Source organism: Nymphaea colorata, chromosome 1 (assembly GCF_008831285.2).
Source record: "Nymphaea colorata isolate Beijing-Zhang1983 chromosome 1, ASM883128v2, whole genome shotgun sequence".
In the NCBI taxonomy this organism is placed as follows: Eukaryota; Viridiplantae; Streptophyta; class Magnoliopsida; order Nymphaeales; family Nymphaeaceae; genus Nymphaea; species Nymphaea colorata.
The window spans coordinates 29,740,392-29,758,722 of NC_045138.2; the positions used below are offsets into that span (position 1 = coordinate 29,740,392).

General features: G+C 36.9%; 1 protein-coding gene across 2 annotated transcripts; it reads right to left on the bottom strand.

The window, feature by feature from the left end:
* Nucleotides 1–403: 403 nt before the first annotated feature.
* Nucleotides 404–13,470, bottom strand: LOC116245368 (probable CoA ligase CCL8). 2 transcript variants are annotated; one of them, XM_050079979.1, is made up of 17 exons: nt 13,331–13,470; nt 9,968–10,155; nt 9,537–9,749; nt 8,480–8,681; nt 8,321–8,409; nt 8,082–8,153; nt 7,068–7,118; nt 6,851–6,958; nt 6,464–6,562; nt 5,720–5,812; nt 5,283–5,360; nt 5,091–5,189; nt 3,385–3,475; nt 2,970–3,043; nt 1,335–1,514; nt 811–864; nt 404–707 (listed from the first exon to the last, which is right to left on the bottom strand). In XM_050079979.1, the coding sequence occupies exons 1-17, from the start codon at nt 13,407–13,409 to the stop codon at nt 663–665; spliced, it is 1,815 nt and encodes a 604-aa protein (XP_049935936.1). In that variant the 5' UTR covers nt 13,410–13,470; the 3' UTR covers nt 404–662. The 2 variants fall into 2 exon arrangements, with proteins under 2 accessions (XP_049935936.1, XP_049935937.1); XM_050079980.1 differs by lacking the exon at nt 13,331–13,470 and adding an exon at nt 12,845–13,007.
* Nucleotides 13,471–18,331: the final 4,861 nt, after the last annotated feature.

Below are 18,331 nucleotides of genomic sequence, written 5' to 3' on the forward strand. Positions count from 1 at the left end.
ATCTACAACTACTACTTTTGATATAATACATTTTTCTAAGGGGCAGCTTGATTAAGGAAAAAAGTTTGCTAAAAGGCTGGACTTTTGACTTCTACGTTTGGTTTAACAAAAATTTAGCCATATGCGGTTATAAGAAAGATCAGAAGCTAAGATTTTGCATGTCAATAAGAAAAATAAGTGGATTTAATCACTTTCAGAATAACTTCTACCAAAAGTTTTGACTAGCTAACGGTGAAGTATATAAAATCATGGCCATGAAGAAGAGATAATACAATGGATGACTTGTAACCCCAACAATTATGCGCTTGCGACCATGAACAAGAGATCAGGAATGAAAGTCGGTTTGGGTAGGGATCGGATTAGACCTAAGCAGTTCTTAAACAGATCAAAACTAATCCCAAGATTACCTTTAAATAAATTTTCCTGTTTTTCTTGAGAAAACTTTCGACTCAGGGGCATTTATCACTGTAAGAACAGATTTTTTGCGCCAACATTTAAATTCAGTTTAAACAATAATATAAGAGTTGCAAGCGAAGTTGGTCGCTTGCCATTAATAAGAGAAACGATCACATAGTTATCAGCAATAAGCCAATGGAAGCTCGCTCCGATACCATGAAACAAAAAACTCAACCACAACTTCAATGGGTCGGTCAATCTTCTAATCAACATTCGTCGCTTAATCTCTTTTTCAGTTCTTTCTTGTTCACCTGTAATATTTAGAAAAGAAAGTTGCTCACGACCGACAATCATCAGATTCGTGAATCCTCTGTAGCAAAGATAATAACGGCTAGGCGATAGGAAAAAACAAACCTTTCCCATGGCATTGCGAGGAAGGGAACTCCAGAGAAATAACCTTGTTGGCAGCTGAAAGAAGGCAAAAACGAATGCGTAGCACAATTAATCATCAATCAAAAAAGCAAAAGCATAAATTCAAATTCATAAAACCTCCAGCCAACATGGAGGTGAGTGTTGTAAGCCAAAAGCTGGTATACGTATCAGCGACTCACTGGAGGCAACATCAACTTCAAGTTTTGCAAAAAATCAACCAAGTTAGAAATAAGAAATCCCATGTTTTCATTTTCTAAACATGAAATACCAGGAAAAACAATATATAGCCTTTTTTTTTCTAAGAGCTGCTCTTTCCGTCCTTCCATTTAACATGCCAGATAGACCTACTTCAAAGTATAAAATAATCCAAAATGGACATTAAAATGGACGCAACTTACACGAATCTCATTACAAGGTGCCAACGCAAGTACTGCGTGAGAAAGAGAGAGAGAGAGAGAGAGAGATTGAAAATGAGATCATAGCAAGAAAAGGACATAGTGGAATACTTTGTAGGGTGCAAGCTTATCCTTCGCCCAGGACTGAAGCTCTTTGAGGGTAATGGCTGGCATGAATTCTCCGTTTTCCTTTGTCTTTGCATCTGCTGCAGGCACTATGATTGCACAAACAGCTTCCCCATAGTCTAAGTCAGGCAAGCCTAGTACACAACACTCTGACACTGCTGGATGCTGAAAGAAAAACAAGTGTTAAATTGACACAGCATCTAGTTACTTCCGAGATCAGTTTGTCATATCTTGTTTGTGTTTAACAGAGAACCTAGTGACTCAGCCTTAAAGTTACTTTCGAGAACAAAATTCAAGCATAAGTACAATACCCAAGCAGATGAAAATTTATGGTGTCCATTATAAGTAACGTGAACCCGAATAAAACTAGGAAAGTAGAAATTGCACAAATCCGCCAAGACCAAAACATAGATGACACTGCATTAAAATTACAATCAATTTGGTTGCCTTGACAGAGACCTATGTATAATGGAGATTCTTGCAGATAGTGACATATTTTCTTAATGTATATTCATATATTTGTAATGTTATGTTTAGGGCATTTACTAGATGTTCGAACTGTCAAATTAACATACTTCGATTCCATCTTGGTAAATCAAGTTTATGTTTTAGCAAATGTAACCCTTCTTAAAGATGGACACAGCTATGAAGAAAAATCCAGCAACAATATAGAGTGTTGCTGGATTATTTTCTTGTTGATTTACTACATCGTTACTATATTTGCACCCAAGATAATACTATGAACAACAACGATGATGATTGAAGACCAAGCGAAATCATAACCAGATTCTGGGTTGTAAACAAAATAGTGACTACATGCTTCAACAGTCAGAGTTGAGAGTAGGACAGAAAACGGAAACAACACTAGAAAGTTTACACAAAATTTTGAGGAATTACCTTAAAGGAACCATGTACCTCATTATATTTAAATAGCTTATTCCAAGTAGCGTTTGCAATTTATTCAATTTTGCAGCTAATAGCAAACATTACAATGAATTTATTATTCAAAATTGAAATGTTCAAATACGATTTTGCTATTCCTGAAACAATCAAATAAATTCTGTATCAAAACAGGAGGTCGATAATTTTGTTGGATTTTCTAGGCCACCGAGGACTGATGATTCTCATGACCTTGTAAACCGCTCTCAAGTTCCTTTGCATGGTATATAATCCACAATGAATACATCACGAGCCCATTATATAATCCACACTCTGGAAATCAATAACTCCGAAGATCCTTTTGTAAAAAATTTTGGCAGCTAAGCTTTACACAGCTGACCCAACAGTTCCATTATCCATAAGAACTGAAAGGCCAAGTCCTGCATTTCTTGCAAAACTTGTAGCAATTCTTGTGTTCATTCAAGCTCAGATATTAGGTAAGATTTGAAAATTATGTGTTCGATAATGAGGTTGAGGGTTCGATCAACTGACAAACCTTAGACTGTCACTAACTTCTACAAGCAAAAATTGATGCAACCACATCAAGACAGTCCGCACATAACTTTACCTAGTGATGTCATATAATCAAAGAAAAATTCAAGGGTACCTACTGAATACTTGAACAGGATTTTACAAGGATAGCAATCATTTTAATTTCAATAAGCAACAAAATACACTTGCCTCCAAAAGAACGGCTTCAATTTCCAAAGCGGATAACTTATATCCACCAACTTTCATGATATCAGCACTTGTGCCTACAGATGGCAATTCGGACATGTCAATTTAGCTTCACAAGCCATAGTTACCAATATTTATTACACATTAACTATCTGGCAACCAGAAAAAACAAATGAATTCTAAAAGCATGGTCGCTATAATGTGAAGGCATACTGCTAAAAAAAGTTATAACTATATCACGCTTGACAGACTTAAGATCTCTTCAAAATAAATAGAATGAGAATGTGACAACTATACTGTGCATAATGTGCAGGATATACATTCACTAGCAATTACATTGTGACCCATAAAATTGTAGGTTGAGAAGCAGCACGCTGAAAATGTGCAAAGGGTTTCAATTCAAAAACTGTGAACTTACGTCCCAAGATTATGTAGTAGCCATCCTCATCCACCTTTACAGTGTCTCCAGTTTTAAAGTATCCTCCATCCACAAATGACTCCTTTGTTACCTAGAATACAGCGAACACTGTTTCAGAACACTGTCACAAATATCAGCAATATTTTCAAAACATTACAAAAAAATGCCAAAATAAGTTTAAAAAAAAACTAGGCCATGATATTTTGAAATAATGGCAAAAAAAATATCGCCGAACATTGTGATATTTTTGCAAGGTTGTTCAAAGATTATTTTTAATATATTTTAAATTTTTTGTTTCTTCTGTTCTGATATTTGAATAACTATTGTGGATTTTAAAATTTTTTATAAGAAAAATTAGCAAAATTCCCATGATTTCATAAATTTTCTATTAATTTTTATAACATTTTCATTTTCTGTTTTTAATAAGATTTTCTTTTTAAATTCTGAGATATTTCCAATAAAAAGAAACTTCCTAAATCCAAATTAGTAGCCGAGAAAATCCTTGCCGGTAAAAGCCTGAGAAAGATATTTATGACAATGTTTTATAATATGAATGTTATTTATGACAATGTTTTATAATATGAATGTCCCATAAGGTACATCAACAATAGCTAAATGTTATTTCATGTGCAATGACACAACGAAGAGAAGCAACATGTTTTTTCTTTCTCCAATAAAAAGAGTCCAAGGTCAAGAGGAAAAAGCCAGAAAATGAAAAAAAAAAAAAAAGAAACAGTCAGGGTCTCAGAGAAAAATCAATCAGAAGTGATAATTCTGTCTTCTCAAAGGATTCTTAAAAGACTGAAAACAGGTGATGTAAAATAGGAAGAACTTGCAGAAAAAACACAGAAAAGGGCTCTTTACAGGCAAAGCATACAAATTTTGCACTTGCACAGAAGTTCGTGGATGGCAGGACAATTAAATGAACTTATAAAAGAAGCACAGAAGAAAGATTAAACTCTGGAAGCTGAAGTATTTTCCATCTAACGGTACAAAGACAAGGAATTGTTATACCTTTAAGCCTAATGACGAGAATACCATGCTACAAGAAAAAATGACCACGAAGGAGGATTTCTATAAAAAGAACATAGTCCTATTCCAGTAGAGTTCTAAACTGATCAAAGTATTCCCTCTCTCTCTCTCTCTCTCTCTCTCTATATATATATATATATATATATATATATATATATATATATATACACACACACACACACACACACACACATATATATATATATATATAGAGAGAGAGAGAGAGATCATGGTCAATCTCAGAAGTGCCGTGGAGGATCATAGATCCAGGATGTGATCAGACAAAACATATTCCCAATTTTGCCATCACGACACAAAAAAGAAGTCAATTATTAGAATTAGACAAGATGATTCAAAAAGTATGAAACAACATAACCTTGCAAATCAAGGTCAAGGGCATGGATCTGCACGTCCTAGTATACTTAGGTCCTCAAAGACTGGGAAGTTAAAACAGTTTACCAAGTTAACAAAACATGCCTGTCATTTTTTCACATGTTTCCTGGATTCAAGTGGGCCTACAAGTTATATTTCTAGCTAAATGAAGCTACACTTTTTAACCATGATCACTTGCATCTACAAGCATACGTACATATTATTTGCCAACGTGGAGAAAAGATAAATCCTAAGTAGGTAGATACAGCCAAAAAACTCAAAAAGTGTGATCAAGAGCTTACCTCAGGTTGTTTCCAGTATTCCTTGAAAAGTGAAGGACTTTTAACACACAGCTCTCCTACATCTGCTGTACCACTTCCAGCTTCTGCAAGGATTTTGACCTAAAGTAACATCATTAAACATAGGATTAACACTAGTGTAATGAAGCAGAAGAGTCCTAAAAGAATGAAAGCTAGTGGAGGGTTCTGTATAACCTGAACATGCGGAAGAGGTTTACCAACAGTACCTCCTTTGCGGACACCTCTCAAGGGATTTGAAAGTGCCATCACAAACTGTTAATTTGAGATAATATTAATGACTAAAAAAATGATAAAAACATCAATATAATCATGTTGATGAAAATTGCCATCATGTATGCACATGAGGCACACAGCCAAGAGGATCCAGTTCCAGGTTACCAAATGAGTCAAAAGTAACTTACTTCCAACAAACGTAAGAACTGATATATGTGATTTTAAGCAAAGATCTATTTAATCTGCATTTCCTTCCAGAAATTTCCTAAACATACTCAATTATCACGATTTGGTATAATGACAGGATAGTTGATTGGTACCTGTGTTCAGTTCATAGCCAATTAGAAGCTACTCTCAAACTTGTTGAATAAGGAAAAGTAGTTTCGCGCTGCACTAACCTCAGTCATGCCATAACGCTCCAAAAGACGATGTCCTGTTATGTTTTCCCATTGTTGCATGACCGGGTAAGGAAGTGCAGAGGAGCCACACATCTGCCAAACAACAACAGAGGTAAATGTGCAAAGAACAAGAATTAAAAGTACCATTAATCATAAAATTCATCTCAAAAAGAACTTATTTTAGGAAAACCTAGACCTCCAGTTGTTCAGTGACAAGCTCTTTTTAACACCATAAAGCATGAAAGGACTGAGAGAAAGAGAGAGAGAGAGAGAGATTGGATGGTTTGCTCATTGGGCACCTGATAGGCTGATACTTCTCTAGTTTTGTCCCTTCACCTTACAAGAAATAGTAATGCCACATTTACTCTTAGAATTGTAAATTCCACCCCAGTATGGACGTAGACTCTATGGGTGATAAAATAATTCCAACATGTATGAACTGCATCAATCTCCAACGATCAAGCTCAACAGCAGATACAAGTAGGGTATTGCCATCTTTTCAAGGCGTTATTCTGTACTCTCTAACTCCAAGGATGAATAAAATGGGCCTTAACATAATCTCCAACAAAATAATCTACAGATGTTCCTTTTCATCAGCTAACCTCATAATTCTCAATCTTACTCACCCATCAAATGCCAATTTGAAGAATAAGCAAGATATCGTTTCATATGGGCATTAGAATGACAAATGAAATCTACTTACACTGAAAATGAAAATGTAACAGGATTGACATCAAAGTTTACCATAAGGCGCAGCTGGCGTGCAGCTGATGCAGAAGCAAGCTGCAATTCTGAATCCAGTGCATCATAGCCTTGCAGTAGCCTTGTGTACATGGTTGGAACCTAAACACAGTGGCATGCAATCAGCCCAAGAAACAAGTCAAGGAGACTTCGTAGAAAAAGTAAAACTTTGGGTAGACTTGCCCACAGAAGAACATGCTGAGTAGAATCATGAACAAGTGGCACACAACTCTTAATGAACACTAACATATTCAGTTTTGATATAGTTGTAAAGCCATCTTATTTGAAGCCACTCTAGTAGTGAGCCAATTAAATATCTCCATCATGAAAGATTTCATGATATCTTAGCATACAGAAGAACTTCCAACACAGTACAGAGAAACAACTCACTCCAGTGAAAACAGTGATAGCATCATTAGCTCTGTTCCCATCTTGTGGATATGATTCCCGCCATCTCTGCCAAATGCCTCTTACAGTAAACTTTGGCATGAATTCAACCTTCAAAACAGCAGTACCAGTTGCAACAGCAAGCAAAAAAGTAGATGTCAAGTCATGTAAAAATATTTCATGCAAAAAGCAAATCACACTGGTCTGGAAAAGGAATTACCACAGACCCCGCATAAAGAGGGGCAAACAAAGCATTGAAAAGACCATGAACATGTGATACAAAGTTAAGGATCCAGTCGTTGACATTCAGAGAAAAAGGAAAAACAAATTAACAGCTGATCAGCATTGCCGAACACAGTACAATTTCAAAAAGAATCAATGAGAACAAAATAACTTTAGCAAAGTAACTCCCAAGCTATGTCACACGGATACGGCAGAATGGTTCAAGTACCGGCGTCGACACGCCGACACGGGGATCCCGACACGGCGATACGGCTGGATACGTTTTGGATCGGGTCTGGGTCAGACCCGATCCAAACCACTTTTATAACCGATTTTTTAACCCATTTTGTTTTACGCATTAACACTTACCCTCGATCGTCGACCTTCCTTTACCCTCGACGGCTTCCGCGGCAGGCTGGCAGCACAGTTCGGCAATGGCGGGCGACGGCGACGACCTCCGGCGACTTCCGGTGGCGTCCGGCGGCAGCCGGCGACAGACAGGTAAGTGTTTCTTTTGTCTATTATTTTCGATATTAGAAGTTAGGGTTTCAACTTTTATTTGGGGATTTTTTAGATTGGGTATTTCTTGCCGATTTTGGGATGTTTTCGGTTTAGAATCATATTCTTCAATGCTATGTGTGATGTTTTATTTCACTGTTTCATAAATTTTATGTTCATTATACGTTTTTTCCATCTTTTTTTTATGTTTAATGTATATTGGGCATTTCTTGCCGATTTGGGGATGTTTTGGTTTGAAGATTGGACGGTTTAGAATCATATTTTTCATCTTATGTGCGATGTTTTATTTCACTGTTTCATAAATTTTATGTTCATTATACGTTTTTTCCATCTTTTTATCATTTTTATTTTTTTTGAATTTAATATTCGCCGTGTCCGCGTATCCTAAAATTTTGAAACTTGCCGTATCCCCGTACCCGTACCCGTACCCACAGGATACCCGTACCCGTATCCGTGTGACATAGCTCCCAAGAGAGTATATTAATTGATGGATATGATGCAAAGGAAGACAATTCAAAAACTGATCAGCGGAAGTATATCCCCATGCTTCTGTCAGGATTTGAACCTGCACCATAAAAGAAAAATCTACATAAAAATTCCTGATATATGAAATTAATTCAAGTCCCTGTTAAACACTCTACTTGCAGATAATAACCTATGACTTGGAACCTAGAACGAATGCAGAATTACAGTACTATTGTGTAAAAGATCTCTTCAAGATGAGATCATGACCTGTGATATGATACCATTATGAGTGTGGACAACACCTTTAGGTTTTCCTGTCGTACCACTTGTGTATACAATCAAGGCAGGATTTTCTCCTGCAAAACTACACAAAGTTACAAAAAACATTCCATTACCACAAGCAGCATTCATTTATTTGCCAATTACCTTCTATCATATTTGTGCTTTCAATTTCCCCCCACAGATTAGCTAGTTGGCTGACATTTCCAGCTGTAGATTCTGTAGGCAAAACTTTATCACATGAAATACTTGGGACAGGCGGAATGAGCATAAATTTTGCAGAACATTTGGCAGCAACACTCTCCATAACTATTTGATGATCTTCAGGGCTCAAAAGCACAGATACTTCCTATATCAAATAACATCAATTTTTTACATACCATTTTTTCAGCATCATAACACAAGCCAGGTAAAATTGTCTAATATTGAAAAAGTAAAAGCTACAAAAGTAACAAACATAACCTGGATATCTGTACCTCCACCCACCACCACCACCACTACCCCCACCCCCTCAAAAAGAAAATGACAAAAAGACAAAAAAAGGAGGTTGAGTCCCTTAAGTTGAAGAATCTAACTGAAATACACCTCAAGTTCTGGTACAATATCCACCAACGCAATATAAACATTCTTACTACAAAATGGAGAAACCTTGCCTAAAAGGCTGCTTGTTATCAATTTAATGACTATTGCTTTCTGCTTCATTATAAGCAAGCAAAGCCTTAATTTGTAGCTTGACCATTGAAAAGTGAATGGATATTAAGGAGGTAGAGGGAGAAAATTCTTTGAACAACAAAACAAGATGGACAAGGTTCATATGCTAAAACGCAGCTTCCTTGCAGGACATCACAACCACATATCTATTTTAATTATTCAAATAAATACAGATAATTTGGGCATTTACTCTATTTATATCAACACGATACTTGTTTGCATTGAAAAATGCAGAGGTTGTTGATGATTGCACTCCTCTCAGACTGGATCGTAAATCACCACCTAAAGTTTGAACCACTTCCACTCCCATCAAATACACAGGCAAAACTTGGAAGGTGCACACTGAGGGACATGACAGACAAGACCCGTGGAATAACTGAACATGACTTTTCTAAAGATAGTGTGATTTTACACCCGCTAAATATGGCAACTGTTAGTTAATGACAACAAGAAACAACACATGAAGGAATAAAAATTAAGGCAAAAGACGAACCGAATCATTCATCACATGGAAAAGCTCAGCCTCTGGATAACTGAGAGCAAGTGGAACTGCAACTCCTCCACTAAGCCATGTAGCCAAAACTGAAGATATAAACTCAGCTGAAGGTTTAGCCACAATTCCAACCCTAGCCCCATTAAGATGCCCTTGTCCTCGTATGACTTGTTTTGGAGGACAACCACATCCACTTTCAGTCCCATTAAATGCCTAGATAGGTCAAAAAACATGCAACAGCAGCATTTTAGTAAAAACCATCTTCTGTACATACTATTGAACATGCAAAATAGTTGTGACATCAACTCTTCAACAAGGGAAAGTCATCACAGGAAGATCCAAAAGAGAGAGGAAGAACTTATTTCTTCAAAAACTGGACAAGTCACCGTATTAAGTTATTAACATTAAAAATTTTGACTAGCATTCCTTACGGAGTCTGTGTGGTGGTTTTGGCTTTCTTGGAAACACATAGAAATTTGCAAAGCAGATGTCAGAAGTTGAAAGTAGCTGTGACTCTTCCCTCCAGCTCTTACAGCAACTTTTTCATGGGCCATAGAACCAATCTTTGCAGCTGATTTGACCAACTCCATGAGGATAGTAGACGATGGTCCTGAAGTACCTTATGCAAATTTCAGATCAGATGAATGAATAGCAGACCCAGTATATGTTTCAATTACTGGACAAGACCCTGATGACTGTTTGAATATACCAGGTATGGAAAAGTATGAGTTCATAATATACAAATTTCGAGCACAATTGTATCCTGATTTGTCCAACTTTTATGGATGTCAGAACCTTAAAATATGACTTATCATTTAGCTAAATCCATTGCTGGTCTGTCCAATAAAGGAATTCAAACAAGAAGAAGAAATTTAGTGCTTCTTTCCATACTACAGTTTTGCAGTCACAAACCCAAAAGACAAATGTATGAAGCAGACAATACCTGTGCATGAACAATCGATAACAGAAGACAATGTTTAGAAAATTTGGAACAAAAACAAAGACTAGGTATAAAACTATGTCACGTAGGTATAGGTATGGGTACGGACCATTTTCAAAAAGCTTGGATACAAAAGTACGATCATAGTCACAAATAACGTTTTGCAGTTTTAAATGGCGAGGTTTTTCTCAGGTATAATACAGCGAGCTTGAAAAAAACAGGAAAAATATGGGAAATTTTTAAAAATTTAAAAAAAGTAAAAATAGGGGGAAAATAAAATAAGTGAGAAACTAATAACCTATGTCACATAGGTAGGGGTACGGGTGTGGGTACGAGTACCGAAGCTGGTATGGGTACAGACCATTTTCAAAAAATTTGGGTGCGGGGGTACGAGTACCGATGCTGGTATGTGTGTGTGTGTGTGTGTGTGTGTGTGTCAAAAAATTTCAAAATGAATAATATATTCACAAAATACAATATGGAAGTAATTAACATACAAATATATCAGCTTTCTTGATTCTCCATCGCATCATCAAGATTAGAATGAGCAACAGGTCACGCTTTTAAGATATATTGACATTGCTTTGGTTATGGCTCACACTATTATCGAAGAGTCAAGTTATAAAGAAGGAATGGATTTTCGAAACATTGTATGGAAGATTTTAAATGAAAAGTTGTGAGGAACTATGTACAAGAAAGGTTTAGAGTGAAAAAGAAAGATTTTAAATGAAAAGTTGTGAGGAACTATGCACAAGAAAGGTTTAGAGTGAAAAAGGAAACAAAAAAAGAGAGGGGGATTTTTAATTTTCAACTCAAAACTGGACAACTTTGGACTTGGTCAAAGTTGACCAAGTCTGAAAATGAACAAAAATGATCTTGGGTACGTTGACCGTACCCGGTACTGCACTGACCGCACCAGGGCCGTACCCGTACAGTACCCGTATCATACGGGTTTAAGAGGAGTACCCGTGTGACATAGCTAATAACACAAACATCCAAAGATAAGTAGATTTGCAACACAAAAAAACTGTTTGGCATTAAAAAAATAAAAAAAAAGTAAAAAAAACGCGTTAAAAGCGTGTTTTTTGTTTTTAACGTTTTCTAAAAAAAATGCATTTTTTTTAACATTTTAAACAGCCATTTAATTTGTCACGTTTTTTTCAAAAAAAAAAATGCTTTTTGTGATTATATACAATCATATATATAATAACAAAAAAAATTCAAACAAACAAAACAACACATTCATGATTCAAAATGTATAGATTATGAAGAAGAAACTAATGAACAAAGTACGAAAGTAACAAACATACTTAAAAAAACCTAATTTTTGGACAGAAGTGGACTTGGTCAACGTTGACCGAGTCCAAAAAAGGATGAATATGGTCCTGGATACGTTGACCATACTCGATACTGCTTTAACCATACCTAGGACGTACCCAAAGGCATACCCATACCCAATTGTACCAGTATGCTATGGGTACAGCTCCACAAAACAGGCATACCCTTACCCTTATCGTATGGTATGGTACGGGTACTGCTTCATAAAAGCAATACTTGTGTGACATAGATATATAAGTACATACACTTCATGTACCTTGTCCTCCACATTAAAAATTAAAGAATGCCTTTCAAGAGACAGGGATGAACTTTGGACAGTAAAAAGTAGAAAACAAGGACCAGTGCTTCAAAGTTCAAGTAATATATCCTTCTTTTGTTTCAGGATTTCATCATATGACTGTAAACAAGGAACCACCTAACAAACATATAAAGGTTTGTTCTCAAAAGGAAAAAATCATATGTCAACATAAGTCCACACAAAATTGCAAATATCATTTTATTTCCAAATTTTTTTCCACACAACAGTGGCATCAATCAACAAATACCATTCTATTTCCAAAACTCTTCCCACAACGGTGGCATCAATCAACGGCTAATCGTCAGCCATTCCACTTCACAAAATTCAAGCAGAAAGAAAAAACGGTAGTTTTGTAGCTCAGCTTCAAATATGGAGGACCAAAAGTAGTAAAGCTTCATTAAGAGGATAGCAGCATTCCAATAGAAATATATGCACAGCATTCCAATAGAAATATATGCACAATTACCTAAATACATCGAGAGCAATTTATAAAAAGACGGATCTAGATCATTTAGCAGCTGCCAAAATGCAAGGTTGCAAACGAAGAGAAAACAGGAAAACAAATCAGATCGCAGATCAATTCCTCATCAAGCAAGTCAACTTCATAATTCATACTAAACTAACCAAAAGAAGGAAAACGAAGGTTCAAACATCGTCACTCCTAAGACTCCACTCATCAAGGAAGAAAGATCAACATTCGACCGATCACAATGGAGAATTTCAAACACTCACCAAGAAAGCCTACGTTAAGAACAGAATCAACAAACAACTCATAGAAACGAGCCGTTTCCATTCTTCGAATTCAAGCGTCTTCTGACCTAATTCGGAATGAGCCTAACAAAGGAAACAAGACAAGCTAGCCAACTGTTCTTTTCCTTTTCCTTCTACTCCTTCATTCAACCAAAATTAAATCTCAACTCCAATAATAAAATCACCTGCAGCAACCACAGATTTCACAAAAGCGACAACGAACAAAACAAAAAACAAAAGCAAAACCGAACGGGAAAGCGCAGGCCGATTCATAAACTGCATTAAGAGAGCAATCGGCCGGTAAAAGGTAAGAAGAAAAGCTAACTAGACCTCCACATCTCCATACAAAGATTCACATCAGTAGAACACTAAAAACTCAGCTTCTTCCCGTAATCCATAAACCACAAATTCGGCGTGTGAGTGTGCATGCGTGAGAGATAGAAAGAGAGAGGAAGGGAGGTGGCGTGCCTGAGAAGAGACGAGAGGCAGTGTGGCGAGGGAAGCGAGAGTGGAGGATACAGAGGCGGGACAGATTAGAGAGAGCCATGTACGTCTGTGTTTACGTATATATGCACGTGTAGAGGAGGGAGGGAGGAAGGGAGGGGACGGTGGTTGGTCGGTTAGTTGGGCGTCATGAATGGCCTCCATCTCGCCCCCATCAATGCCTCCGCCTCCCTCTCCCTCTGCTTTAAACCAAAAGGAGGACTCTCATGACTGCTGCCGCCGCTGAGCTGCTTTCAATTTCTCTCTCCATTTCTCCGGCAGATGCCGTTGGCGGTCATTCACTGCCAGTGGCGGGGCGAAGTGGAGAGGCGGGACGACGCAGACCGTAGGGTTCGACGGATCTAAATCCCGTCACTGGGTCGGGTCTTTGGCTGTTCACGAGCCAACTTCGAGTCTACCCGAGCCCTCTTTTTGAATCCAGCTGATTTTTTTAGACTAAAAAAACAAAAGAAAACCATCTTCTTATCATCTATTACTTCTCATATATTCATATATTCAAATTTTTTAATATGAAGAAAATTATGTACCATATATTTTTTTATTTCACAACCGAATTCGATTTGGAGGGGACGTTTAGTTCAGAACCAAATCCAAATTTGACTTTTAAGTATAAAACCCAACTTGAACCCCATTATGATATGTTAAGAACCAAAATGAATATATATTAGATGTAAGATATTATTTTAAATGAATTTGAATCTGAAATCAAATCTGATCTGATATTTGTACTTAAAACTAAACCTGAACCCGAATTAATATGATCCAATTTCATAAATGGGGGTTTTTTTTTTTGGCATTTGTTAAGTATTTCTGTCAGATATCCTATTTGAATCCGATTTATTGATGTCCCATATATTTTTTAAGAAAAGTTCGAATAATTTCTCGGCTTACTTCTAAACTGGTCGGACATATTTGATGATTTGATCCAAATTGTAACCATCGTTCGTATATTCAAATCATTAGGCATCCTGATGTACATTCGAGTCGGTCTATGTATTTCTTATTCCAGATTTGACTTGGAATCGGGTCAAGTTCAAGTCAGATCTGCTTTGGTCTAGAACCAAGAAGTACACAAATTGTACGTATAACAAGATCCTTTTTTACCCTTTCCTTCGAATCTAATACTGGAACGTAGGTTTGGATTAAGCTTTAACCTCGAATGTTAATATTTTGAATCCCTTACGAGGTTGTTTACGAGGTTGTTTGGTAGCATAAATACTATATGAATGTCTCATAAATCGGCCTTGAATCTATTAGGCTAGATTTATGAAATATTAGTTATAATGTTTTATGAATCCACTTCAATGTTTAGGATAGATTCATGGGACACTGCCGCCAAACAACTTCTACAGGTACTTCCCCTTATTCTTGTTGCTTTTGGAAATTTTTAGCCTTGTTCACATTTTTTTAGTCATAATCTTAAATATTTACCTCATGTTTTTCGTTTTGTCGTAAATATGAAAAAGTGCTCCAATTCAGTACTTTTTATGAGTTGGAGGAAATCTCACCGCTTAAGTGAAGGCCAAAAACTTTCCGGTACTACTTCATGTACATCATGGTAATGCTCCCGCTATGCAACTTGGATACTGGTACCCCTTTACTTCTAAATAATCTCCACGGGATGCATTCAATTTTACCATGCCTTGTTTAACTTGTCAACAATTTTTTCAGAACAGAAAAAATGATTATTAAATTGCAATAGTGTATTCAGGTTAGTTCAAGATCCAGTCACCAAAAAGATTCCAAATTTGTTGAACATAACAAACTAAATTTGCTGGTCAACGGGATCAAATTGATTACCTTTTGAATTAGGGGTGAGTGGGGGTTTTGCACGGCCCGATTGAAGGCAAACCCTCACCCAACCCTTCATCCTATAGGTAGAAAGTCTTCTTTTGCAGGGGTGGAGCCAGCATCTTTTTTAGGCAGTCCAACTTTTGGATCTGAATGTGAATCCAAACAATACATGGCGCAACTAAAATTTTTTAATTTTTTCAATATAATTTTGTTTTTCAATTGGCTGGGGTGGGCATGACCTAGGTGGCCCTCCCCCTCCCTCCCCCCCTATTCTTTTGTGTTTTGAAGTACTCATCCCGTCATTCTTTAACTTGTCTGTGAGTCTTTCTGTTGCAATATAAAGAGTTGTTGCCCTAGTGTTTTGAAACAAAAACTAGCAACCAGGGGCAAAGACATGATTTTTTTTTATGAGGGGAACTGAATTATAGTTTCAAAATTTGGATAGGAGCTGAAATATCATTTTTCTAAATCTTTGTATAGAATAAATGAAATTTTCAGATTTTATATGCAATTTTAAGAAAAAAAATTGAATGGCTGGGGGGGGGGGGAGGCCAGGGCCCCTTTATTGTGCCAACCTTCTCAAAATGATAACCTTTTGATTCAAATTAACAAATTAAAATAATAAAACAAAAAAAATTAATAATAACAAAAAGTTTCACATATCTCCATTAAATTATTAGACCGGCGGCTGCACATCAAATTAAAAAGTGTTGGATTTCAAGTAGGATCAGTGGATTCCGGCCGATTTCTATGACACATTTGTGTAGTTTTTTATGGAGCAAACATTTTGTGCACCACCATAAGGTTTGGATTATTGAAACTCTTGTAATTTTGTAAAACTGATTACCCTAAGTCATTGGCCCTAAGGGCAAATGGTTGGGGGCACAGTGAATGCACGTCTACAATTCGAATCTGGCTACAGCTCATTGTACCATAAAGGAGGTAGGTCCTACATGCAAGTTGAAGCCTGCAGTAATCTTACCATCAAGTACCATCGCACCGTTGGACCCTATGGGTAAGGGAAAGGAAGGCGGCTTCGGCTCTTGCTCGGGTGGTGAAGTAACTCTCTCGCTCACACCAATGGCTCTAATTCATTGTGACATGATCTGATCAACTATGACAACTCAAAACAAGCAACCACTTAAAGTAAATTTGCTAGGTGGATGTGGGTCTATGTGTAGGTGAAGCTGTTCACTGCATTATTTATGTCGTAGGTGTAGGCACACCTAATTCACTGCACTATTTGTCTCCTCTTGTGAAAATAACTCTATGGCTGAGTTGATAGCCTCGGATTTCAGATACGAAGTGCACGACATGCGCCGAGTTGTGAAACTTATTGTTTGTTACATTCATAAACACAAAAATCACGGAATTGTGGTCCAATCAAGAGAGAGGGGACGATGATAAATCCACACATTTAAGATTTGTATAGATCTTAAATCAATTTTGGATATTTGAGATCTAAGGCTATCAAACACAACCTATATGAATATATTGTCCTTCAATTCTTCGAAGGAGAACATGAGACTCAATATATACCTAGAATGCATTTCTTGGCCGACACTACAGTGGGGATATACTAAACCAATGTTACATCGGAAAATTTTACATGTTAGCAAGGTGCAGTTTCCTTAGAAAATTGATGAAAGTTTCTTTTTTTTGTTGTCTGTCTGGCTAAATTCGCATATAGCTGTTTAACTTGATCACAAATAATTGCCTAATTCTATAAAATAATTCACAAACACATAATTTAACATGAACAAAATTGTTAAAGTGCATTTTAGTACAAGAAAAAAAAGCTTCAAAGTAAAGTGCTTCTAGCAATACGTATATCTTTTGTCAGTTTTTCCACCATTTTGCACTTCTATTTGTTGCGGCTTTAGAGACAAAAAGCAAGAGATGTTGAGAAGTAAAGAAAGCAAGGGACATGTGAAATGGCATAGAATGAACTTAAAATGCAGCTTATGAAATTCTTTTGAAGAAGTCATCTTTTTTACTAAGAGCGAAGCAGTTTTTCATAGTTTGTTTTAATCTTCTTCATCATAGAACATGTGTTTATGAACTATCTTATGAAATCAGACCATTATGTGTAATTTCTCAAATGTTAAGCGGTCATCCATAAATATGTTAAACGTTAAGCACTTGTGTTTAAAAAACAAAATCCTCCAGACCTTGATTGTAATTAAAGTGAGGGAAATGAATGAAGCGATAGTGATGAAAGGGTTGCTTCAGCTTATTTATTCACTGAATTACAACGCTCTGGGTAAGGGCGAACAACGAGCTAGAGCTCGAGCTCGACTCATTAAAGCTCGGCTTGTAAACGAGTTCGAGTCGAGTCATTTGCTTAATGAACTGAGCTCAAGTTCATGAGTCGACTCGTTCAAGTAATCGAGTTGAGTTCGAGCTCAACACGTAACCATCGAGTCGAGCTCGAGCTTCAACCAAGTCGATATATTCATACGAGTTTATGAGTTTGTCGAGCCGTAATCGAGTCTAGCTCGAGCTCAACACGTAACGATGAATATCAACTCTATTCAAACGAGTTTGTCAAGCCTTAATCGAGTTGAGCTTGAGCTCAACACGTAACGATGAGCTCGAATTGCTTCCGTCGAGCTATTCTCGAGCTCGAGTCGAGTCGAGGTCAAGATTTCATTAGTCGAGCTAAGCTCGAGCTGATTGAACTCGGGCTCGACTCGGCTCGTGTTCACCCCTAACTCAGGGCGGTCTCCAGTTATATCTGGCCTTCAATGCATAGAGCTAAGCAACCTGCCACAGGATGCATGCGGGGCCTGATCAAAGGAGTTCTGCTGCATGTCAGTACCATTGGGTAAGAATTGAATACATGGAAATAAATATCCAGGATTAAACCTACCAAGTACTTAGTACAGCATTTTTTTTTAGAATGTTTATTATACATTTCATTTACCCAATTTGTTTGATTTCACCTAACTTTTGTTCTAGGTGTTGGGAAGTTAACAAACATCCAGCATTAAAGTTTTACTTGTTCAGATGAAACCCAGTATTAAAGTTCTACCTATTCAAGTGGAATTTTAGTGCTGGTACTAAAGTTCCATAATAGCTCAAAAACTCCGGCAGTCGGAGCCTTTTATTAAATTTGAACTAAAGTTTCATTTCCACAATAAAATTCCATGTGTTACTGTGGGCCCTAGT

What these genes read in the sequence shown, in the direction of transcription:
- LOC116245368 (XM_050079979.1), bottom strand. Translation starts at nt 13,409, where the DNA reads ATGGCTCTCTCTAATCTGTCCCGCCTCTGTATCCTCCACTCTCGCTTC. An exon ending in ATAATGGTATCATATCACAG is followed by an intron (nt 8,154 to 8,320) that starts GTCATGATCTCA and finishes TTTATGGTGCAG; the next exon opens with GTTCAAATCCTGACAGAAGC. An exon ending in AACCTCTTCCGCATGTTCAG is followed by an intron (nt 5,190 to 5,282) that starts GTTATACAGAAC and finishes ATGTTACTTTAG; the next exon opens with GTCAAAATCCTTGCAGAAGC.